Here is a 25,598-nt window from a genome sequence, read left to right as displayed (position 1 = left end):
TCTCTCTCTCTCACCCCCCCTCTCTCTCACCCCCCTCTCTCTCCCTCTCTCTCACCCCCCCTCTCTCTCTCTCCCTCTCTCACCCCCCTCTCTCTCCCTCTCTCTCACCCCCCCTCTCTCTCCCCCCCTCTCTCTCTCTCTCTCCCTCTCTCACCCCCCTCTCTCTCCCTCTCTCTCACCCCCCCTCTCTCTCCCCCTCTCTCTCTTTCTCTCCCTCTCCCTCTCTCCCCCTCTCTCTCTCTCTCTCCCCCCCTCCCTCTCTCCCCCTCTCTCTCTCTCATCCACCCCTCTCTCTCTCTCCCCCCTCTCTCTCTCGCGGGACCGTCCTGCCCCAAGCATCGCGAAGTTTCCTGCCCTCCAGTGTGATTCGGCGGCCGGGCAGCAGTCAGCAGTCAGCAGGCGGCGACCCGCGGAGCCGAGTCGAGTCCAAGAAAGGTGGAGACTCCTGGTCAACTTCCTGCACGATAATCGTGTGGCGCCGCCGAGAGAGGAGAAGAGGAAGAAGAAGGAGGAGGAGAAGAAGAAGAAGGAGAAGAAGAAGAAGAAGGAGAAGAAGAAGAAGAAGAAGAAGAAGACGACGACGTCGGGAGGCGGGCTGTGCTGCTGCTTCTGCCGCCGCCGGGCTCGAGACGAATGGATATACGGCTCCTGTGACTCCTCTGACCGGCGGAGAGAAGACACCTTAGCGGGTCGATCGCAGCAGCAGCGACCCGGCTAGCCGCGTAGCTAGCACGCGAGGGCGGCTCGGATACGACGTTCCCCAGCGGCCGACGGCGACGGGGCGTCGCGAAAGCGGGCAGGAATGGGTGAGTTTTCCATGATGTGGCGCTTGCGGGTTTGTTTTCATACGTTCCCCCCCAACACCACCTCCACCACCACCGACTCGACTCGACACACACGAAACAAAGTCCAAGTGACGCGCGGAGCGTTGGCGACCCGGTGTCGGCGCCTCTCTCGGCTCTTTTCTAATTTTTTTTCTCTTTGACAGCGAGCGGGTTTTTAAAGTTAGCCCCCCGGACGGTTAGCTAGCGGTTTAGCCTAGCCGGCTAGCTCGGGCGGTTAACCGGATAACGCCGCCACCGCTCCATCATCCATCCCTGGAGTCGGCTGCATGTTGTTTTCTTCTAGCTAACGCTAGCACGAAGCCGCCGCGCCCCCCCCGGACCGGAGCCGATGTCGTCACGGCCCCGACGCAGAACCGCGGCGCTGGTGTTTCCCCACTGCCCCAAAAAGTTAGGAGTCATCGGCGGACGTGTGTATTTGTTGGAACAGCCACTGACGAGCGACTCCTCCTGACACCAGGTTAGCTTCTCCTGGGCAGTGTACACCCCCCCCCCCTTTGCCAGTTGCTCAAAGCCTCATATATGTATGGAATATGTATTTGTTTATGAAACGCACTTGTGTCGTCACGCACATTCTGGATTCCATTTAAGCCCCCCCCCAAGGGCCCTGACTATGACCTGTGACCCTCCCTGAACCCGATCACATCCGGTGAGGGGAGTCACTTCTCTCTCTCTCGACGTCTTTGATGTCACGCGCACGACGTTTAACACCACAGGTGTGGTGCCAAAAAGTGGAGCGTCTGCCAGAAACTGATTTTACGTCCCCTTTTTTCGGCAGGCAAATACGCTTGTGTTCCATGGGTTGTATCATTGGCCCATGTAAAGGTATATTTTTTAACAGGGGTGACAAAGTGTATGGGTTATGACAGAGCGGGTGAAATATAATGCAGCCATAAGGATCATTTTATAAGGAGAAAAAAAAACCCAGTACTTTCTTTATTTTATACATTACCCATTACCATATATAATATTAATTTTATTACATATTCGAAATAAACATTTTAATCAATCAACCAGTTACAGTGTTGTAATAGTAGCCATACAAACCGTAAAAACAATAGGATCCTATTTCCCGATGGCGCTGTAAGCGGCAAACACCCCGGCCACAATTGTGATCATTCGGTTACAAGAGACGTCCAAGTGTCACAAAGACATATGGTTGATATTACTACGGACATTAAGTTGTGTCATGTGCCCGTTTTGAGAGTTTGGTCCAGATAAAAATTGCTTTTTGGCACACAATCACTTTTTTGGCAACACACCAGATGAGGCGGGCGGCTGTGATCTTCATGGCTGCCTGCAGATGTAGAGGAAACACTCTGTGTTACTGTATCAGGAAACCCGCCCATGGTGTCTCTGTGCAGTCTGCGGGTTGCGCGGTTATGTGGTAGGACTCGTTCGAGAGTCGTCCTCGCTATGTTGTAAAACAGGTTTCGACGGCACTGCTCGGCCCTCCTCGCATCGCATGGTGTGCAAGAGCTTTGCAGCGGTGTTGTTGCTCCCACGGTCTGGATGTCAGAGAACCGCCGAGGACCATTTTGCATGAACTCCTGTTAAACTGGTGCTTTAAGCCTGGTCGTCTGGAATACCAGAGTGCGGATGCAAAGAGAGGTGTGACACGTACACTAAATTGCACAGGGAAGAACAAAGCTGGGCGCTGTTCTTGAACAATGTAAAATAAATGAATAAATACATTTTAAAAAACCCTGGAGAAAAAGAAAACTGATCCAATCCACCACACATGCAGACTTCTAAACCAGAGTCAAGACACTGTGTTCACAGTGTGTAACGTGTCTCCCTCGTCTTTGGTATGTCTTTCTTCAGGTAGCACTTTGCTCAGGGTATGTCAGCTGTGTTTGAACATGTCCTCTGTGTGTGTGTGTGTGTGTGTGTGTGTGTGTGTGTGTGTGTGTGTGTGTGTGTGTGTGTGTGTGTGTGTGTGTGTGTGTGTGTGTGTGTGTGTGTGTGTGTGTGTGTGTGTGTGTGTGTGTGTGTGTGTGTGTGTGTGTGTGTGTGTGTGTGTGTGTGAGAGAGTGAGAGTGTGTGTGTGAGAGAGAGCCCCTCACACTCTGTGTTTGCTTTTCCCTTTGCTTAGGCTACACAGCCAATGAAGTAAAAATCCACAAACTGTGGGCGAGCCCCCCCCCTCACCTCTGTGCCTTTATTTTGACAGTGGAGAGCATTGACAGTAGAGCTGCAACAGTTAATTGATTAGCAATCAACTACTAAATTAATCTGCAAATATTTCGATAACCCATTAATCGGTTCATGTAGTTTTCAGCTCCTTAAATGTGAATAGTTTTTGTTTGCTCCTCTGTGACAGTCAACTGAATATCATTGGTGTGTGGACAAAACAAAACATCATCTTGGTTGTTCGGGAAACACGATTTACATTTTATGGACCATACAACTACTCAAATAATCAACAGATTAACCGATAATGAAAATGATCCTTTAGTGAGAGGGTATGAGGATACAGAGAGAGAGAGCTGGAGCTGACATAGATCAGACGTCCCTGGCTAGATTTGTCGTCGGAACATGGTGATCCCATCGACGACAACTACTCCCAGGACATCAGGACGCCACGGTTCCTCCTGTATTCTACCAGTCAACTTCACTGTAGCATTCCACAGAGTCGCCCACACAAAGGCTGGACACGTGCCACCGCGTCTGATTGAACATTAACCTCACAGGCCTCAGTCAACACTTACCAGAATGTGCCTCATGTTGATTCCCCACCTCGGTCAGTTTAACTAGCTCGGCGCTTAAATGTTCATTATTTACTATAAATACAACACAAAATACATTTTGACACTTTTTAAAGAGGACATCTGCATACTGTACTTACTGTAATTCAGTACATTGTTTCTGAGAAAAAAAGGCTTTGCTTAGCAAATCTGAACTGATCACTTAATAAATGGCCTGGTCTTCAAATGTGATTCGGCGCTGAGGGAAGTCGGGCGTTCGATTTGACGAACGACCCTGAACAAATTCATACATGAATTTGTCGTGCCTTGTCTGAATGACGACCACCCGCTCCTGACTTTTCCCTCTATGGTGAGCTCGGCGTCTTTCAGCTTCACCGCCACTTTCAGTTCGAGTGGCGACAACGTTAGGCCTTGCAACTGACATAATTGTCATTATTGATAAGAAGTAGATGGATAAATTGTCAGATATGAACCTTTTGCAGCTGTAAAGGCTCACACATCTGGATTACAGAAAGGGCAGACTAGGTTTGACGTAAATAAGCAGCAGTGTCAGAGCACTGACCAGCGTGAGGTTTTTTTTTGGTTGACAAAGAAATTATAGCAAAAAGTTGTGTATTTATGTTTTAAAACAACATTACTATCCATTAATACACCACTGTCAGATTTTTAAACCTCCCAAATATCAATATCAGTCACAGCGTCAAAATTCTACTATTGTTTCGGACCAACATTATCCATTAATCTGCCTGTTTGTGCTTTTGTAGCGATTTAAACAATGATTCACCTGTCAGAGTTGTTGACACTTGTATTTTCTGTTGATTGATAAACAATTTTTTTTAGTAATAAAAGAAGCAATTTGTCAGTATTTTACCTTTGTTCATTCATGAGGACAACAGAAGCCTTGTAGAAGTAGAAGTTTGTTTCATGGATACTTGGTTAATCTAGAAAAAGAAAAGTGCAGTCACAGTTGTAGTCCCTCTGTTTCCTCATAGAAGTCGTGGTTATGTAATCCTGTGAATCTGGACAGGTTTAATAACCTGAATAACAGTGATTGTCTAGTAGTGTGAGCGTAGCCCCCAGGCGCGCGCGTGTGTGTGGGCGTTGGTAAGCACATGTTGGTTATCATTATTACTACAGTAAATAAAGGTGAGCAGGAGAATTCAGAGGGTAGCAGCAGCTTTCTCTTCCTCCGCCTCACTCGATTTCTTCCAGCGGCACGTTGCCCTGCGTATCAACCACCTCTCAGACCGGTGCGAAGGAATGCAGTTATGGCTTTCCTCTCCTCTGATTGTGTGTGTGTGTGTGTGTGTGTGTGTGTGTGTGTGTGTGTGTGTGTGTGTGTGTGTGTGTGTGTGTGTGTGTGTGTGTGTGTGTGTGTGTGTGTGTGTGTGTGTGTGTGTGTGTGTGTGTGTGTGTGTGTGTGTGTGTGTGTGTGTGTGTGTGTGTGTGTGTGTGTGTGTGTGTGTGTGTGTGTGTGTGTGTGTGTGACTGAGAGAAGCACAGAGAGCACACTGATTTGGACAGCCTGCCTGGCAGTCGGCTTGCCTGCGTGGCCTTGAGCAACCCCCCCCCCCCCCCCCCCCAACATCCTCCTGTCTCTCACTAGCTTATATAACACCCACATTGTGCAAGCCGTTTACCTGGAAGCAGTGTGTGAGCAGAGGAAATCGATAACCTGGAAGCTGTTTTCTGTCTGCTGCACCTTGACCCCGCACAAAGAGAGGAAGTGTGATCGCTTAACTTTGAGGAGCTCCTACACTTGAAAGAAAAGATATCACAGACATGAATAGTGATAAAAAGTCTTATAAAGATATGAAATATATATGGTGGAGACGGCGGTACCGGCCATGACAGTGAGCAGTATCAGAGTCACAGTGTAAGTGTAGTTTATTGACACCGAGGCGAGAAGAAAGATGGATTGTGTCTGATAAGAGTAACACAACTTGAAGCAAGACCAGGCATGATGGAGCTATGCTGGAGAGGCAGTAGACACGCACGCACGGACGCACGCACACACACATACACACGCACACAAAAAAAAGCAGCATACGGGCACTAATACTCATTTTATACTTTTCACATTCCTTAGTTATGAAGTTATGTTTTATGAGTTTTGCAAATGTGTAAACTAACAACAGAGTTGACTAATAATTAAGTAATTAAGTACAGTAAGCGTGAGATATTATTATTACAGTGGATCCACTGTTATCTTTTCTGTCACATTTTCAGTGTAAGTTCTTCATTTGACTTAAAGAGCATTATTTTCTTTATTATAAATACAAACAACCACAACTTACTCTTACACTTACAGCTGAAACTGATGATGACGGTAAAAACCCATCTGAAGGCCTTATTAAGTTATTGTGAAAAGTGAAGAAATGCATCATTTAACTGTGGTGGGAAAAATTAGACCATGGTGGTCGGCCACAGTCTTAAGTTATTAGTGAAATACAAGCTGTTTGTGGGACCACTACAGGTTTTTCACTTTTAAAAAGTTTCAACAGTAGCCCAGAATGGACAATTCAAACACTGGCTCAAGAGAGGGCCTTTTGCATTTTTGTGTCACCTACAAGCAAAGTAATTTGAATATAGTTTTATGGAGTATTCAAAAAGAATGAACATAAATATAATGAAAATACAAATGAATGTCAAATGACATTAAGAGCCATTCAAATGTGTTTGGAGCATAGCACGGTTTCCGTTGGAATGGCGTCCACAACTTGGCAGCGAGTTGTGGACGGCGCGCACGTCTGCAGAGGAAACGCTGCATAAAAGACCGCAGAGTGAGCAATGTTTCAGCCCAAAGTGCCGTGGAGTGACTCCTTCAGCTGTTTGATCGTCCAACTCCTCCTCCCCCTCGCCCCGTGTCCTCGTCTCAGCCTTAAGCAGATATGTCCGGAATCCTCCTCCAACCACTCCCCAGAGCAGAGGTGTCGTGCCACACTGTCGATGAGAAACATTTCCTGCTGTGCGTGTCTTTGTCCCTCTCTCTTAGCGTCTTCTTGTCTTTTATCACTCACTTTTCTGCTCACATTGTCCACACAGGGGATAGTTGACTTTGCTCCCTCTCTATGTTGCCGGTGGCCCGTAAACCTGGAGGCCACAGCAAATAATGGGGAAGGAAGTGTGGTGGTTAGTGTTAATGTAATGATGTGGTTAATTTTCAATAGACATCCTCCCTGTGTAACAGCCAGGCCCTGTTCTTTATCTCCGTATCGTTCAGTCAAACAGCGTTTAGGCTCATGAATGGAAATCTAGTTTCTTCAACTCATATCTCAGTCCATATCTCATAACCACAAAGCAATCTCTGGAGGGAGGGAGGTATGGGGGCGGGGGGGGCAGGGGTTATAACACATGTCTGTATAATTTGTCATTTCTGTCTAGAAGCAGCAAGTCGCAGGCGGCCCGGCCTGCTGTTTTGTCTTGTAGATGTCTCACTGCTTATTTGAGAACTTTGACACATATTTTGCTCAGTGCTGCTAACAGTACCTTTTGTTAAAGGGGCAGTAGCCCCCCCCCCCCCCCCCCCCCCCCCTCCTCTTCATGTATATTCATCTCGTTCCCGGACAGTCTTTGGGCTCTTGCTCCACTCTCATCTTCTTGACAGCACACCATTTAGCGCATTCACTTTTGGCCGCAGCTCTTAGCCTTTTGACCCATTTCTGCATTTCTGCCAGGACGACTCTGCGGGAGCCGTGGCGGCTGCTGCTGGTTCCTTGTGATGTCGTTTGTAAAAAAAAATAGCTGTTCATGTCCCGATATATGCCATGTAAGCATCGCATCGTACTTCTGTGTAGTCTGACATGACGCACACACGAATGAGACAACAGCAGACCTGCTGACCCACATCCACACTGCTCCGCTAACACAAAGCTAACCAGGGAGACTTCCTGCTAAGGCACTGAACACTGGTGGCTTTAGCATTCCTTTAGCCTCTTAGCAACTTACAGTGAGTGCAACCTGCATGGACACTCAAAAAGACATGCCGTGTACTTACTTTGGTTGGAAAAGCTTAATGATAAGCCAGTATTAATTTCACAGTTTAATGCTCTGTAGCTTCTCCCGGGACAGTCGCCAGGAGTGGACGAACAAAGTCTTCCTCCAACCCAGAGGATAAACCCTGATTCAAGGCCCTTATGTGATTTGACCTTGGATAGTTGTTGTCCAGGTTACTCGGTTGTTATTGTTGTTTTTCCCCTCACTTTCATTTGTCAAGATACAGTCTCCGTTTTGCCCTTCGGGCCACTTCATAAGTCAATAGAACTATTTAGGCCAGAAATCCCCTGCTGCCGCCTGACTGCAGCAGACTGCCAGGAAGTTGGCTCCTTACAGACGCCCACGCAAACGCACACACACACACACACACACACACACACACACACACACACACACACACACACACACACACACACACACACCACCTGCATGCTGAGGGTTTTGGCTGTTTTAATGTATTTAGAAAGGCATTTCCTCTGTGGAACAAACCAAGAGGACTTTGTCCACTGTCCCGCTCCTGCTTTTTGACCGGCCCACACCTATCACTCACCGCACTCATTCAGGAGCAGAGGCCTCAAGTCGTAGTGGGAAAAAAAGTCCTTGACTTCTACAGAGATCGACTTTGCTCGGCCACACCCCCAAAAAGCTGAGAAACCAAAAGTCCCCACAGGAACACGAGTCAGGTCAGTCCCTCAAACGGACGTATCAGATACAGAAGAACCCAGCTTGCAGGTGAACGTAAACTACCCACATTTTCTGTGGTTACGCATATACCTGTGTAACAACACTATAATAAGGCTGCAGCCAACTGTCCTTTATCAGTTAATCTGCTTAAATTTTAGGTCGATAACGTAATAATCGTGACAGGCCTATATCAGAGGAGGATGAGGAAACCAGAAAAGGGCTACTTAAGATGCATGAAGCAAAGAATGTTGGCATTCTCAACAAAGCATCATCCAAATGATGGAAATATTGCTGTAAAGAGTGATTTTTGTGACACAAAGACATAGACAGACAGTGCGTAATGAAATGATAGATGTTGTTCGCTCATCACATGATATTAATCGTCACACCACGCAGCCCTGCTCCCAGGTTTTCATGCCAGCATGGCACTCTCATATCATATGACTGAGATTTTCTGACTGCAATCATAGAACCCACAGATGTCAGGCTTGATGAAGCCCACTTGTGGTCATTTAGTCGTGTTTGCCTTTTCAGTCGTCACCCATGTGAAAAAAGAATCGGACACACAGTGAGGAGACTTCCATATTTCATACGGAAAGAAACAATGTCAGCTAGAGCAGTGGCGAAATAAGGTTTCAAGAGCTAATGAAAGTCCCAGGACGAGACATTTTTTTTCAAAAACAGTGCCGCCTCAGTTTTACTAAATGTTATGCTTGTTGAAACACCAAATTATTGATTATAAAAATAACTGTTTGTTAAGAACCTTGTGATTTGTGTTAGGATTCAAACCTTAGTGGATATACTCCATGACATTCAAATGAGAAGGTACTCTGTTGAGTTTTCCTGCTAACAATGTGTATGTGTACTTGAGCTTTAACAAACATGTCTAATGTGTTTCCTTATTCATTCACAGAATAAAATTGATATATTGATGTTGCTCAATATATCTGATTTGACTTTATAGGTAAGGTGGAAAAAACCTTCCTGTATGTCAGTTTTGTGACGTCCTCCATATGAACTGGTTTTTCCCCCTAACCCTTTTCTCATAAACTCGTTTAAAGGCAGTTTAAAAATAAGAAATATGAAAAAATGACCTTAAACTGTTTCGTGATTCATATTTTGATGATGGTTTCCCCTCTATTCAAGATCATAATAACAACAATTTAAGTAACACATTATCGTCTGGTAACTTAAAGATAAGTCGAGTGGGACAAATCCAACACAAGTACGTCTATAGCAGCGTGTGTGTGTTTGTGTAGAAGTGATTTAATGGGCACTGAATTGTCTGGCCTGCGGTCCTCAGGCGGGGCGTGTTTGTGTCGTCGCTGAGACACTGTAATCTGTGCGGTCGCGCAAAAAACGTCCCTCTGCTCCACGTCCCATCCTCTGGACGGCGGAGAGCCGCCCCTGGTGTCGCGCGCTGCTCGGCAGAGTACGACTGCGCCCGCCAAGCACTGCCTCTTGTTTTGTTTACAGCGGCTGAGCAGACTGCATCTCTTCCTGTGGTTACACGGGCAGATAGTCCCTGATGGCTGTCAGGGGGCCCGGGCCTTAGCTGTTTATTGGTGTATTGCTCGGCCTGTGTGGTGTTTCACTCTCTCCGCCTCGTGTACTTAGACTGTCGTGCTTATAGCTGACTACTCTCCAAGCTTGCGTCGTCTTATCCGAGGCTCATGTGCAGTGCTGCTGGGTGAGAAAGAGAGCGCAGAGGGAGTTCGGGGTTGTAACCCACGACTGGGCAGCAGCTATACTCCTAACGTGTATCCTGAAGGAAGGGGAGTGTTACTCTCCTTGAATGGTAGTAAATAGTTTCCACTACCTGATCCATAAATGTCTGCCTGGTTTCCATAAAACCAGAGCTGAAGAAGTGATTCATACTGTCCTGCACCACACGTATACAGGATTCTTCTTATGACTGAGGCGGGACTCCCTGTGACCAACACCAGTTACTTTGTATGTGCCTTAACTTAACTTAAGCCCCTTTCACACTGGCCAAAAAACCCGTTTATAAACCCGCTAACACCCGGGATTTTCTGCAGTGTGAAAACCCCCGATTCAGTCCCGGGTCAAATGACTCAATAGACCCGGGTAATTATCGGCTTCACCTCTGATCGGCAATGATGTGAATGTCACACCCGGGCTGAACGCGCTAAATTGAGCGATGGCGGAGGCGACGAAGGCTCGACTCCTCCGTCGGTAACTTCTGCGACTCTTTGCCATCTCAGCCCCAAATTCCGTCCGTCTGCGTTCAATCAGCCCTCCAGCATGGTTCAGTCTGCGCTGAGTTTGTATACTTTAAAAGAGTGACAAAAGCACAAGATATGCCTTTGCAGCTCTAGTCTCTCGGCGACGTGAAGAATCACAGTAATCAACCCTATCCACGCTGTGGTTGACACTTTCATTTGTCTGTTAAGTGTGCGACCTCCGGTGGAGAATGAACCTGCTCAGAGGCTGCCAGTGTTCCAGTAAGACGGTGGAACTGGGAGCTGGGCTGCGCCGGCACATTTCACTCCCTCATCTGTCTGACCGCCCTTGAACTTCAGCGCTCTTCTCCTCCTCTCAAAGTCTTGAACACGGAGTACGACGCGGAGGGGGAAGCTCAGAACGCTGTGGTGTTTGGGCCAAGGTCAGTGAAGTCAGAGGCCTGCACCGATGCAAACACAAACACATGCTCCAGTCACGACTGAGCCAAGTTGTGCAGCCGTTGATCGTGTGTTGCCTGACCAGTGTAGTTTAGTGCTGCGTGACTCTGCCCAGGTTTTTCATTACTCTGTGTCTGCGCGTGTGTGTGTGTGTTTGTGTGTGTGTGTTTGTGTGCGTGTGTGTTGCAGCGTACCCTGCATCTTTTTGTTTTGGGTGTACGCGGTGTGAAGCCAGCCGTGCCAGCCTTTGTCAAAGGGCCGCGCCACAGAATAAAATCCCTCACTACCAGTTCGTCCTCTGCAGCCCGCTTATTTTTAGAGGCTGCTCAACCTGCTGCACTGGAAGCAGTCACCCTGCCTGCTCACCAACCTCTCTTGTGTACTGCCCGAGCCAAACACATTTTGTTTGGCCGTGTCTTCAAGTTTTGTGACACAGGATATATATTTATATCAGGTTTACTAGGTATGCACGATCATTTAATCCCAATTTTTAACACTATCAGTCGAGGTGTGTCGCGGTAGCAGTATAGCACATGCTGTTATTGTGATGATGCTTATACAGAATATTTGCAGTCTACAGTGGGATTTTTTTCTGTTATGTTGAATCAGTATTCATGTTCTTCTTTTCTAAAATTGTCTGATTCACAAAATTCAGCAGAGAAGAGCTTCACCAACCAGTGACGAGCTCCAGAAGCTTTTTATTGTTCGTTCAACTATTGTGGCTGTTGGAATCTTTTTCAACTGTTGGATTACTGACTGCAAACTAACCGGAGCCAGAAATACAAAAGGCAAAACAATATGACTTTAAACATGTTCTTTATCACATCATCAATATGATGTTTCGTTAAATCCTGTTATTGTTTCCCTTATCTCCCCTTTCTTTTCCTAAACTTCCTTATCTTCTCTCTCCCGTCCTATGGGCGTCCTCCGTCTGCCTCTCCTTTCTTCTGACTCTTCCTTGTTTCTCTCGTTTTTTCCTCCTTGGTTGGCTTCCTATCTTTCCCGCCCCATTCTTCCTTTTCCTTCCTCTTTCTTTTCCTCTTCTTCGGCCTTATCTTGAGCAGAGGTCGTGGTGGAGTACGAGTACGAGGCGCTCCACGAGGACGAGCTGACCCTGCGACCTGGCGAAGTCATCAAGAACGTGCGGTACATCGAGGAGGACGGCTGGATGGAGGGCGACCTCAACGGGAAAAGGGGGCTCTTCCCCGACAACTTTGTGAAGGTGAGAACTCAGAAGGTGGTGAAGTTTATCTCCATTTCAGAGTATGGCTGTTCTACCATGCCGCGTGCATCACGTGAGATACTGACTTGTGACGGAGTTAGCTTGTTGTGACCGTGCACATCCTCAGAGCTTTTAAATGCTCTTGTTGTACCATTCCTGGCGGCATCTGGTGGTTAAGTTGCAAACCGCAACCAACTGAGCAACCGACAGGGGGCACTTCCATTTCCGGTTTCCGGCAGTGCTGAAAATTCAACGCGAATGCCAAGTGTTCTGGACCGCTTCATGCAACAACCTTATCCAACACGACATAGTAAACAGGGCGACTTACACGGAGGTCAGGTCCACCTCATGTAACTATATTTAACTCATTCAAAGTTGACGAAAAGACATCAGTTCTTTGTTGCAGGTGATTAAGCATATATTAACACATAGTTATGGAAAATATTCAATTTCTGTGAATGAGTTCTTCTAAATATTACACACTGTAGCTTTAAGAATAATCCTCGACGCTGTGAGCATTATCAAAACCATAGCGGTGTGCGGAGTGAAAGGCAAAGGCTGCATCAGTTGGTCGTGGTCCACTCACAGATTTGTCAGTCAGCCACATCTGCGAGCGCCGTGAGTTTTACGTATTCCCTTGTGGAATTATGTGCGTGAACGCCATCTAGACAAAGTAAAGAAACTGATGAAATCCTGATGAAGTTTAAAGTGAGATGCAGAGCCGTTTATTCTCTCAGAGTTTGTGAATCTGTGAATCACTACAAAGTGATACGTCTGATGTGAGTTGTAGGGATGGATCGGTGTGCCGGTTTCACGGTAAACCAGGGTGAGATTCCTGACGGTTAGTTGTACCGTTGTAAATTTTTATTCTCATTAAACCGCGGGTGATTACCACGGAAAATACTCTCCAGCTCTCCCAGACGAATGTGTGCCAGCGCAGTGGTTTTTATTGTGAAGCAGAATCAAACACAGGCACATCTGTGCACTAAATGGAGAAAAAAGAATGAAAAGAGCAGTTGAAAGGCTTATGTAGCAGTACTTTTTGAACATTTTCATCATATTAAAAAAAAAACCTTGATAATACTTGATAATTTTGATCACTATAACCGTGATGTTAAATTTTCATACCGTTACTACTCCAGCCCTTATAGATATCATTTATTTATTATTTAAAATCAGCTCTTCACCTGCCCTGTGTTGTTCCCCTTTTGGCCTACAAACTATTGATAACACTGAGCTAAAAGCACAGGGTTGGTGCAGTGTGTGATGCTCGCCATGAATAATGACTCCACTGTCTCTGCTCTTGAAGAAAACTAGATTTTAGAATCACCCAGCTCTACACGATTGTCTTCCATTCATCATGACGAGGAGGAAGTGGTCAGAGGAACACCGTGGCTAAGCTGCAGATCAGTAGATGCACAGGATCTGTGTAGAGCCGAGCTCAGTCACAGTCATCTTTTGTTCCGACTCAGTCGAGCACTGGATGCACCCGAGGTGCTCCGCTGTAGAATCTCCCTCTTCTGTGCCGGGCTGTTTACAGAGCTAACACACTGTGAAATGAGTCACCACCGTGCCGTTGCCTCTCCACGCTCCTCGCTCCTCGCTCCTCTCCCCTGTTTTCCCCCGACCTGTAATCCTGTGTAGTGAGATAGGTAATCTGCTAAGTAGCCTGGCCCAGTCACTGAGCTCCGATAGCTAATCCTCTAAGGAGCCTGCCGGCTGTTTGAACTTTGCTCCCGACGACGTTACAGTCATCTGAGATGTTGCATTTCTGCTTCCTGCTGCCTTTTAATAGGCGTTGTAGCCGAACGATCAGGGGACATGAAACATGCAGCAGGCGGTAAGGATTATATGTTTGTTTCACTGTAAACTAGGATTAAATGACATAGGTTTATCTTGTTGATGGAGACTTTTTCAAATGATTGTATTTTCAGTGGAAGATTTCCATAAAGTTGTTGTACTTGTGTGCGTCCGTGTGTGTACAAGCATCCACTAAATCAATCGTTTTTACAAAACATAATTAAGAAAAAAAATGTTTGGGATAATCAAGAAACTGCGTCGCATTGTCACATTGTTTGTCCAGCAGAGTGCGCTCCGACGCCATTGTTTAAGAAGTACAGGGAGTACAAATTACAGCCGTGCAGACGGTGGGGCAGAGTGAAGCGCCGTCTAGTTGCCATCTAGGTTGTGAAATACATTGCTGGAACGTTAATAAAACGTCTGAGAGCATTAACAACTGAAACCCACCCATTAACACGCTGTAAGAATTGTGGGTAGAGCGATAATCGGCACCGACATTCACCATTTTTATGATTATCTGTATTTGTCATCGTGGCGAACATCCTCGCCGCCCTGGGTCACCCAACACACACCGGACCAACAGCCAACCGGTAACTCTTTTATTCAACACAAAACTCAAACATACATAAAGTGAAACTCAGTGTGACTGGCTTCTGGTCCAGTCATTATCAGGTTATCGTTCCTGCGGTAATAATTCATAAAAAACACTGTCTTTTTAATAATGCCTTCCCCTCCGCTCCTCTTCATACTCGCCCCCGTGTTAGTGATAGAAGGGGATTTTTCATTAGATGAAGTCATTAATATAACTGCTGCCTCCTGGTGGGTCTCGTGGTAATTATAAACTGTACAACTGCCACGTTAATACTGGTGTTGCCATGGAAATCTTCCGGTCCAAGCACACAACACATATCTACAGATTGATATAAAGTTTGCGAGGCTGTTGCATGGTGTGTCTTAGAAGTGAAATGTGTTGTTGTCGGCCATGTTCACTACTACAACCATAAGATTGTCATGAAGGACAAAAGGACCCATGACAAACGGAGAAGGCGTCTTTGTTATGAACACGCTGGAAGAAGAGACGATACCCATATTTAACATTCCTCACTGAATGTGCAGCCTAATTAACACCCTGGATGTATGACAACAGTGAGTGGAAAACAGTTGGTAGGCATTTTTTATATACAGTATGTGGTGGTGTGTGTGGTCCCGCTTAAGACCCCTTCACACACTCTTCAGCATTGTCAGTGCACTACACACAGATACCTTAGAGGGGGAGAAACTCTTCAGTGCCTTTTTATTCCAGTTAACACACACACACACACGCACACGCACTTCCTCTCCAGTGAAGTTGCAAAGTCAGCGTGTGTGGATCAGGAAGTGGATGGTGAACTTGGTTATTGTTCTGACACACACACACACACACACACACACACACACACACACACACACACACACACACAGCTGGAGATGAAAAATTGCTCCTAGGTTTTGTGTGAGTGGCTTGTTTGATATGCAAAACAGCTTTGAGTGCTCCATTTATTCATTAGTTCATTCATTCTCTGCTTTAATGATTCAATAGACTACGGTGCATTCTGCGACAGAAGCATTGAAGGGATACTGCTGTCCTGATGTCAATGGGGTGCTCGTTCCACCATTGAGGAACCAGGAAAACAGACAGGATTTATTTAAGCGGAGGCTGCCCACCACTCGCAGTGAGGGAGTAGCAAGCCGTTAAGCAGTAGCAGAGCAGAGAGGACGGGCTGGGGGTGTAAGATTTGACCATGTTCTGGATGTAGGAAGAGCCTGAGCCCCTTGCACCCTGATAGGCGAGTACCAGCGCCTATAATCGAATTCGAACCACCACCAGGACCCGGTGCAGCGGGGCGGTGTAGTGCGGGTGAAAGACCAGCCGGGCCGCTGCACTCTGGATGAGCTGGCACATGCCGGCAGACCAGCTAGGAGGGTGAAGCAGGATAGTCCAGAGTGACAGAGTTGGGAGAAGTCAAAAGATTATGTTTAAATGTGCAGTTTGGGTCGCTTGGTTTTAGTGGAAGGCGTATTTGGGAATTGTCTCCTTAAAAATGAAGAGAGGCATTGTGCATGTGTCATCAGCGCCAAGAGAAAAGAGATTACCAACATTTGTCTGTCGCTCTTCATTTGTCAGACATTTTATGCCATATTCGTGGTTATCACATAGCTTTACATCTTATTTGTATGCTCTCTAAACATTAGCCTTGGACACAATGCTACGTTACCACTCAGAGAGCGACCCCGTCCTCTGTTGCACTCGCATTCCCATCCGCTCCGAGAGCTCCGGCTTCGGGGCGTTACAGGGGCTGAAGCTGAGTTAAAGCTCAAGATTACCACGGCCCTCCAACACACTTCAGGGGAATCCGGAGGGGAAAAGTCCTCTACTTCTAAAGAGCCCGTCTGTGGCATAGGTGACACAACTCTACAGTTGATAGCAGCCTTTGAGGATGATGATCTCTTTTCCCTTCTTAGAATAATCTGTGAGCTGAGCACTTGGCGACGAGTTCAGCGCGAGGTCTTGGATTTTTTTTTTAAGCCCACGGGGGCCACTGTTGTGCCGGAATTTCCTCACTCTTGATGGTTGGTCCGACCGTGACAGGTTGTCACCAGCGTCGTTGTGTTTGCAAAGGGTGGTGGCAGCAGCAGCGCTGCACGCAGCTCCGCAGTGAAGCATCAGCACAAAACACTACGTTAGAGATCATCAATGTTATTATTAGAAGTGTAAAACAACATTTCGGATCATTCTGAAGCTTTGGTGGGCCGCTACAGTTGAGGCATTTAATGGCAAACACTGCTTCAGTCCTCCATGCTGTGTGACCACGCTGAAGATAACGAGGAACCTAAAATGGATGGATGGATCTTCACATTCAGGTTGACACCCCGACATGAACGCATATAACCGTATATACATCTGTGTGCTCTCCAGACCGTATGGAGTGAAGGTGTGACGTGGACTTTGTGCTGTTGTCAGGGAGTTTCCCAGGCTGCAAGAATGCGGCAGTGGTTTTCACCGCCTGACTGTGTGACGTGACAGGGATCGTTAGCGACAACTAGATTTAGCACGAGTGGGCTGTAACTATAGTGAACTGCTGCGCTGATGCACGTTTGTGATCAAGAACACCGATCATCCCACACATTTGACTTCCCCCTATGTTATGTGAAAATAGTAGACCGTGTCTCACATTCCTCTTTCCAGCCAACCAACGTCTTGATAATGTTTTGAATATGTCCTCAAAATAAATGCCGTCTTCTCAATTTTCTAAAAAGCTAGAAAGAATTAGATTTTGATGTAAAATTGTTTCATCTGTTATACACATTATTTAGATATTAAAAATGTTATTGTTCTTTATTGGCAGTATGCATTAAGTATATATGTGTACGTGAGATGTTAAGACTGGAAACCACATTTGTGAAATATGTTGTTTGACATCTTGTTGTTTTAATTGTCTTTTAGAAGTAGTGACACACTGCGTTGAAGCCGTTGTAAAAGAAAACACTACTCACTTAATGTGTCTCATTTAATTTCTTTCGTGCAGGAGGTGAAGAAAGAGTCCAAAGAGGTCAAGGAAACAAAGAGCGAGCCAAAAGAGGAGACGTCTCAGCCCCAGAGGAGAGAGAAGAGCGCCGGGAACGTGGCCAACCTGGTTCAGAGGATGAGCACCATCGGCATCCCCACTGGTGGCTTCCAGCTTCCACCACCACCACCACCAGCAGCTGCAAAGAGTAAGATTGTGTTTGTGTGGACAGTAATCATTTTTGGTGTGGTTGTTGGGACCAATGCCATTGAAAATTCTACAATACTCGCTACCAAAGTTGGTGCCTTTCGCGCACGCACCTCCATACAGTAGGTTCTAAGCACTAGTTTAAACTAACTAACATGGTGACAGACTAAAAGTGTTAAAAAAGTTTTTAAAAAATTGTTTTTGACAGACTGATCTCACTAACTTTATGACAACACCATGAGCTCAACAACATGTTAGCTTTCGTGAACGTTGTGTGTGGGGGAGCACACGACAACAGTAACTTTAAGAGATGCAATATCTACTCAGTTTGAGGTGTGTCCTCCTTTCGTTCGAAATGTCCCTGGATCATCTTCTTTTTTTCCCCACTGCAAGTCATGAGCTGTTGCTCCACGTGTTGTCGTTATTGATGTGTATCAGCTCTCCTTCTTTCCCTTTGCTCTTCACACTAGACTACGACACTTACGTGTAATGTTTCCCCCTGCAGACCCTGAAGAATCACATCTCCAGTACATCAAAAAACCTCTGGTGACTTCAGTGTCTGTGTTAGGAAAACCATGACCAGAATTTTAGCATCCATTTTCTATATTCAAGTATTTTTTCCTGTTCCTTTTTTACTGCGTGTGAGCTCATGCGTCTGTGTGTGTGTGTGTGTGTGTGTGTGTGTGTGTGTGTGTGTGTGTGTGTGTGTGTGTGTGTGTGTGTGTGTGTGTGTGTGTGTGTGTGTGTGTGTGTGTGTGTGCGTGCGTGCGTGCGTGCGTGCGTGCGTGCGTGCGTGCGTGCGTGCGTGCGTGCGTGCGTGCGTGCGTGCGTGCGTGCGTGCGTGCGTGCGTGCGTGCGTGCGTGCGTGCGTGCGTGCGTGCGTGCGTGCGTGCGTGCGTGCGTGCGTGCGTGCGTGCGTGCGTGCGTGCGTGTGTTGCAAACCTTCACCCTGTCTAGTCTTGTTCAAAGATCCTATCATGACAGCAGTCTTATCTTCGTCTTCTCCATCTTAACCACTGTAACTATGTTTGTATTGTTACAAAATGGCGCGCCCAAAGTACAGATCTCTTGAGTTGCGCAAACAAAAGCACCTGTTAAAATCTGCAAGAGATACACAGATACTCTGAAACATTAAGGCAGACACCTGATCTCATATTAACACCTACCGAGCATGGAATATTTTGATAAAAATGTAAAAGTCCAGGCTTGTGCCAGATCCGATCTTCTATTGAATCCTTCAGAGCCATGCGTGGCTCCCAAAAACACCAAATTCCTCCATTGCATCGAACTCAGCAGTGATCCTGTGCATAAAAGTGTTTGCTATGTAGATGCAGATCTTTTGAGACACTCTGGTTTGTTTTTTGCTTCAACAACAACAGAAAAAAAAGAGGAAAATGTTTTTTCTCCAGGCGTCATGCACACTAAATGTAATGATAGTGTAATCTAATTTTCTGTACTCTAGCTTGCACTCTGAAGTTTTTTTTCACACTCTTGTTTCTTTGGTTTTTAATCTCCCTCGGTAGCTGTGTTTGATCGGCAGGGCGTGTCTGCTGCCTGCCAAAGGAATCACCTTGTGGCGCAGTCCTGCGTTTGGGGGCGGGGCTCTCCATCTGCCCTCCCACTTCCTTGATTCATAGCCCGCTCGCCTGTCACCTGTCCCGGTTCCCACAGCACCCTCCCCCCCTCTGACATTCTAGCGGAGGCCACAGAGAGACGTGTACACACTCAACAGCCAGGCTTGATAAAAACAAAAACACAGACTGGCTCGCACATGCACACGCGCGCGTGCGCTCGTGAGACCACACAGCAGGTTGGTTGACTCACTCACCGGTGTTTCTCGGGCCTCTTTTGTTTTTCACAGAGCCCAAGAGGAGACAGTGCAAGGCGCTGTTTGATTACCAGCCGCAGAACGAGGATGAGCTGGAGCTGAAAAGCGGAGACATCATAGACGTCACCGAAGAGGTACTTTTAACTCTGTCGCCGACTGTTACGGTTCATAAAGGTTTGATGAATATGACCAGGTTAGTTTGGGTGCACCCTTCTGATCTAACTGGTTCCTTTTGGAAAGCAAATGTGAGTTAAAGTTCAAGTGGTATCTGCACTGCCGTTTGGCCTTTCTTTAATTGCCGGGCCTCAGTGTAATTTTTCATATACTGTACGTTCTGCTCCGGACCACTGAACATACACTCGACTGTCGACTGGTTATTTGCGGCGTTAGCAAGTCAGAACACGTGAGAGGTGTGAGCAGCGGGGGAACACTTTCAGCATTTGTACAGTTTAGAAGTGCGCGTGTGTCTGCAGGAAAAGTGAAAGTGTGGGTAGTGAACTTCCCAGAGCAGTAAAAACAGATCATACAGTGTGATTATTGTGGATCAGTAGGTTTTAAATGTCCTGATAAATTTCCTCAGGGTTTCAGTTTTTTTACTTTGTTATTGTCAGAGACAGATTTTTCTAATGCAGTTCAGCATGCTTTCTTTAATTTAATGTCATTTTTGATATTGAAGAGGGTTTGACTTAGAATCATATGGTGAGCAGAGTGGGGTTTGAATTAGTGTGACTGTTGACGATCTGAGGATAAGAGGGGAAAGAGAGACATGTTGACACAATACATCAATACATTTTCCTCCTCCCCGTTTGCAGGTCGAAGAGGGCTGGTGGAACGGCAACTTGAACGGCAAGTCGGGACTGTTCCCGTCCAACTTCGTCAAAGAGCTGGACGCCATGGGAGAGGACGGCGAGACCATGGACACCGCGGCAGACGAGACCGGTAAAGACAGAAACGGCAAAAAAAGACAAGCTGGACATCATTTCACGTGAAGGGTGCAGGGTTGGTTGGCAAAAAAACAAACCAGAGGAACACTGGAAGTGTTTCATGTTTATTCAGAGACGATGGCAAACAAAGCTCGAGGCTGCTGCAGATCGTTTTTCTTGTTCTGTAATTATACTGAAATTCAAAATGTGGTTGCCAGTCTGCGTGCGGTGCCTTTTAAAATGCCCTTAATGTTCAGGTACACTGTACAAGAACAAGAGTAGATGTTTTTTTACCAGTTGAGCCCAGTTAAAGGGGGTAGTAAGCGATCCTAAAGCAATACACGTTTTGCAAAAGAATCTGCGAATATTTCCTCATCGTCCGTTTTGTTTTGTCCACACACCAAAGATATTTAGTTTACTGTCATAGTGGAGCAAAGAAACCAGAAAATATTCACATTTAAGAAGCTGAAATCTGAGAATTTTGACGGTTTTTTCCATAAAAACTACTTGAAACGATTGATCAATTATCAAAACAGTTGACATTTAGTAATCGATTAACTGTTGCAGCTCTATTCACAACAATAAGAAAGAGAGAAACAAGCCTCAACAAGAAGGGTTGACTGAGGCTTCACTGCTTAATCCCCTGTCTGCGTGTCCTACAACCCGAGAGGGTTTTGCACCTGGGGCTGACATATTGTACGACTGCCTTTGAATGTGCTTAATGAATAGATATTTGTGCTCTAATGATATTTGTTATGGCACTGGAACTATGGTAAACTGCAGGCCTTCCTGAGAAGTGCTGCAGAGTTTTTATGGGTGGATCTTTTCCTACTGTAAATCTTTGGTTACACACAAACACACCAACAGCGCTGTCTGGTGGCCGAAAGAGGGATAACACGTGTCTCATCAAGGACAAATGTTGCATGTGTGCTGTGTATCATTGCAGCAGGAAGTAAAAAGCAATATGATGTGACACTGGTGGATGTGCAGCATTCAGCCTCTGTTGTCTCTCCTCCTCAGATGGAAGTGGAATGGAAAGCACCGCCGCCTCTACGTCGCCCCAGCCCGCCCCAGGGAACGGAGTCATCGCTCAGCCCAAGAAGATCCGAGGCGTCGGCTTCGGAGATATTTTCCGCGAGGGGTCGGTCAAACTCAAGGTCCGCCTTCCCAGCCCCGACACGGAGGAGAAGAAGGAAAGAGTAAGTGAGATGCAAACTAAAGAATCTACATGTAATACATAAACAGTACAGTCTGCAGAATTAAAGAAAGAAAAATGTGTGGATTATCACTGCACGTATACATAACATTGCAAAAAGTTGAACGTTCCCCAGTATGTCTGTTTAAAATGAACGATCACTTTGAAGATATTGACCATCAAATATTAAATAAGTTTTTTCTTAATATTTTCTTTAGAACAGTTTTATTGTATTTGAAGATGAAATAAACCAAGCCCTAACAGGTTTGTGCACATAAAAAAAAATAGATTACATGAAGTAGGACTCAGTAAGGTAATACATTGGAGGTTAGAACTGGTTTTGGCAGTTTATTAATATAATAGAGACAGATGAGAAAACGTCTGTAAGATTTTTTGATTTTGCTTCCTGGTAAGTTAATTCCAGTCATTGTCGTGACCGCAATAATCGTGACAGTAATTTGCTGCTGTCTTAAGTTAAACGTCTCTCTGAGTCTGTCTGTTAGTCCGACAAAAATTTATCTTTAAAGGTGTGTTGACACTGAGGGAACGAAACCCAGATTCACGTGAAGGTTCTATTTGTTGTGAATACACTTGTTGTTTGTTTTTCCTGCCATCAGCAAATGTAGATGATACAATTCAGATGGGGGAAATGCTAACATCACCTTACAAAGAACTTTACATTAAATCTTTCTTCTGTCAGGTCTCATTTCATCCGGTGTGGAACCAATCACTCTGAATGCTGAATATTGGATTTTAAGTTTTTTTGAACTCTTTGGCTTGCTCTTTTGATATTAAAGGAGACATATTATGCTGATATTCAGGTTCATAACTTTGATTGGGTTATTACTTGAAAAGGTTTCCATGCTGTAATGTTCAGTAAACACATCAGTTTCCTCAGATTGTCCACTCCTGCAGCTCCTCCCCAGCCTCTGTCTGAAACACTTGGTTTTAGCGCCGTCTCTTTAAGGACCCGAAGCCTGTAATCAAGAGGAGTTTATGGTTCAGTCTCTAGTTTCAAGTCTTCTTCAAAAGAGCATGGTGTTCATTTAGTAAATCGTGGTCTCATTTAGAGTAAAATAGACGACAAGGCACCGTAGCCTGGAAACAGCGTGATTGACAGCTGGTCCGTCCAATTGGTGCATGTTTGCAGGTGATGGTGGGTGCATAATAGACGAGGTCTCAGTCGAGAGGAGCTCCCTTTTACCGCACACCTTTGGCCTTTTTTAACTTTGCAGAGCTTTTATAAAAACCAAATAAACTATTTAACACACCAGAGCAAAGGGAAACACCGAAAAAGCATAATATGTCTCCTTTAACATAGAAGATACACGTGAGGATAGGTCCCTGGTGATGTGACCAAAACCCTAACGCCGGCTCACTGCTTTATTAGGTTAGCTCTGTTCTGAAATGCTCCCCTTGTTTTCCCCCCTCTCTCTCCTCTTCCCCCACAGCCCCTCACACCACCACCACGTCGCATGCTCTCCATTCGGCCTCGGCCATCTCACACTATCTACTTACCACTGTCCCTCTAGTCGTTATACCGAGGACATACGACATCCTTCTTGTCATTTTCATTGTGTGGACTAATATTTGTCTTTTCATATGTAGCCTCAAGTTGTAAGATCGAGCATTCCTCGCAGGAAAGGTGCAAGCCCCCTGCGTTTCGCTGTTTTGGTTGTTGTTTCAGTAATTGCTCTTATCACTAGAGCTCATACTTTGGCCAAGACCTTAAATTCAATCAAGCTGCACTAAATTTCACGCGCATGGGTTTATTCTTGACCCGTTTCCTGGAAATCTGTTGAGAAGTTTTTGCATAATCCTGGTGACAAACAACAAACAAACAGACATCTTTGATACCTCTTGGTGGAAGTAATTGGCGGCATTATTTTATCAGCAGTTATCTTCACTAACAACGAGAAATGGTGTCAGATGGTTCAGATGATTCCGTTACTCCTCCACATGAAGTCCATATTTCACACCCATGCCCAATGAGTCATTTCCATATGTATGGTTTGCTTCATTTTAGCCAGTCCCATCATTACCATCTGCCGCAAAGCCCGCCCACCCCAACATGACAGACTTGCAGCGAGCAGACGGAGACGGCAAATCCAAAGGTAAAAGGCTGCGAGAGCACTGGAAAGGAAACTTGTGAACAGCAGATCGTTGCTGAGAGAGAGAGAAACTGTTTTTCTGTTTGTCCTTTTCATGCTGTGTTAGCTTTTGTTAGCCCTTTTTACATCTACCATTAGTTCCAGCTCCAGATAGATAGGGGAAGAAAAATCTCTTTCAAATGATAAAAAAAACAAACATGTCAAAGCCAGCTTTCAATTGGAAACGCTGTGTTGTATATATCTTTGGGAGATATGATAGGATCTTTATATGCCTTTGAAATATACTGAATTTCATAGATCCCAGTTTCAAGATAAGCCAAGATCATTTGGCAACACCAATGTTTTTATAGTAGATACAGAAGCTGCATATAGAGTCCAGATGTTTTTCCTTATGTGCTTTGTGCATGTCAAAAATCCCCGAAGTCTGCGGCTCCACTGTAATAGATGCCAATATTTTCGGTTTCCTCAGCTAAGGAGTACTGCAAGGTCACGTATGCCTTCGAGGCCACGAACGAAGACGAGCTGAGCCTGAGAGAGGGCGAACTCATCCACATCCTGAGCAAGGTAAAAGCCTCCAGCCCTCTCGTGCACTAAAAACTGTGATATTACACAGCTGAACTGACATCGGGTGGGAAGGGCACGGGGTTCCCCTGGGTCACCACCAGATTTGAACCGGAGAAGATGAAGGACGCACCGAGGTCTACTCTCAGCTCGTCGTCTGTCGGCTACATGTTTCTCCTTGCTTCACCACGGCAGATTTGAATGTTAAGTTGGCTAAAAGTCGCCCTGAATCAACACTTTCGATCGAAGATTATTTTCCTCCACATGCTCTAGTTTTCTTACTTCTTTCTTTCTAGGTTGACTGGGAATAATAAGTGATGACGGCATGCCTTATTTTCTGAACTATAGTACAATATGCTGTTGTAACAACTGTGCCTTTTAAATGAATGTGTGTCTACACTATCAGCTGACTACTTACAAGTGGGAACAAGTGGCCACTACAAAGCACATTCAGGGAGAACACAACCACTAAAATGATGTCTGTAGCTGAGGGGAAATGGTGTCAAAGCATTTTAGACATTTAGCCAAGAATCTGCACCTACTTTTGAACTCACGACAACATCTGATGTAAACTTGAACACTTCATACAACCCCTTCCCCCAACAGTCCCTCCTCAAGCTTCTCCTGACAAAGACAAATGATGTTTCCTTTTCTCAGTGCTCCTTTTTAGTTATCTGTGATCTACAGATTCAAAAAATGGACTTATGATACAGACGGTACAAGCGCTTAGTTAGCTGTACGGATCAGAATATAAAGTTTGTAAGATAGCATCAGCTCTCTGACACACTGTGGGTCAAGTCAGGGCTTTTACCCAACGGGACCTCATGGTTGGATAAAAGGTCACATGTTAAATTTCAGGTAAACAGAACAGACTTGTGGCTCCTTTTGTACTGAAACAGAAAAAATATATGCTGGGTTCATGCGACTGATCATTCCAAATATTGAAGTTACTAACTAATACACAGCTTAACCTGTGCCACAGTAGCTTTACAGCTTGTTTCTCAGAGACGAGTAACAAGATTGTGTATAGTCTCTGGCTTAGTATCCATTTTTGCCGGCCACCTTAATCTGTCTCTGTTGACTGATGTAATCCAGAGGACTGGCTGTCTTCTCAGCTGACACAAAGACCAGAGACTCCGCTGGCTCAGCTCAGCAGCCTCACATATGTAGTAGAGGTGGGATGTCTCAGGGGCTGCCAATCAACCACGATTCCTTGTTCTTTTTTTTTCTTTTTTTTAAGCTTCTGCCATCTAGTGAAAACTGTACAGAAATGATTGTCGAATGAGCAGCAGTGCTTGTTAGGAGCAGTTTTTTACTGCACTGTACTGCACTGT

At 45.6% G+C, this 25,598-nt stretch overlaps 1 protein-coding gene across 6 annotated transcripts in view; it reads left to right on the top strand.

Moving 5' to 3' along the window:
- The first annotated feature begins 341 nt into the window (after positions 1 to 341).
- Positions 342 to 25,598, top strand: part of LOC118290041 (CD2-associated protein) — a 50,743-nt gene continuing 25,486 nt past the window's right edge. For 2 of the 6 annotated variants that reach the window (XM_047328508.1, XM_035617365.2), the window contains exons 1-8: positions 344 to 806; positions 11,937 to 12,094; positions 17,461 to 17,647; positions 19,508 to 19,608; positions 20,287 to 20,413; positions 21,418 to 21,596; positions 23,619 to 23,706; positions 24,173 to 24,267. In XM_047328508.1, the coding sequence (XP_047184464.1) occupies positions 803 to 806; positions 11,937 to 12,094; positions 17,461 to 17,647; positions 19,508 to 19,608; positions 20,287 to 20,413; positions 21,418 to 21,596; positions 23,619 to 23,706; positions 24,173 to 24,267 (939 nt within the window). In that variant the 5' untranslated portion in view covers positions 344 to 802. Of the gene's footprint in view, positions 807 to 988; positions 1,303 to 10,644; positions 10,857 to 11,936; positions 12,095 to 13,795; positions 13,935 to 17,460; positions 17,648 to 19,507; positions 19,609 to 20,286; positions 20,414 to 21,417; positions 21,597 to 23,618; positions 23,707 to 24,172; positions 24,268 to 25,598 lie in introns of those variants that run through there. The other 4 variants (XM_047328511.1, XM_047328510.1, XM_047328509.1 and 1 more) reach the window with 4 other exon arrangements.

This window comes from Scophthalmus maximus, chromosome 18 (assembly GCF_022379125.1).
Source record: "Scophthalmus maximus strain ysfricsl-2021 chromosome 18, ASM2237912v1, whole genome shotgun sequence".
NCBI lineage: Eukaryota > Metazoa > Chordata > Actinopteri > Pleuronectiformes > Scophthalmidae > Scophthalmus > Scophthalmus maximus.
This window is presented reverse-complemented; position numbering and strand designations above follow the sequence as displayed.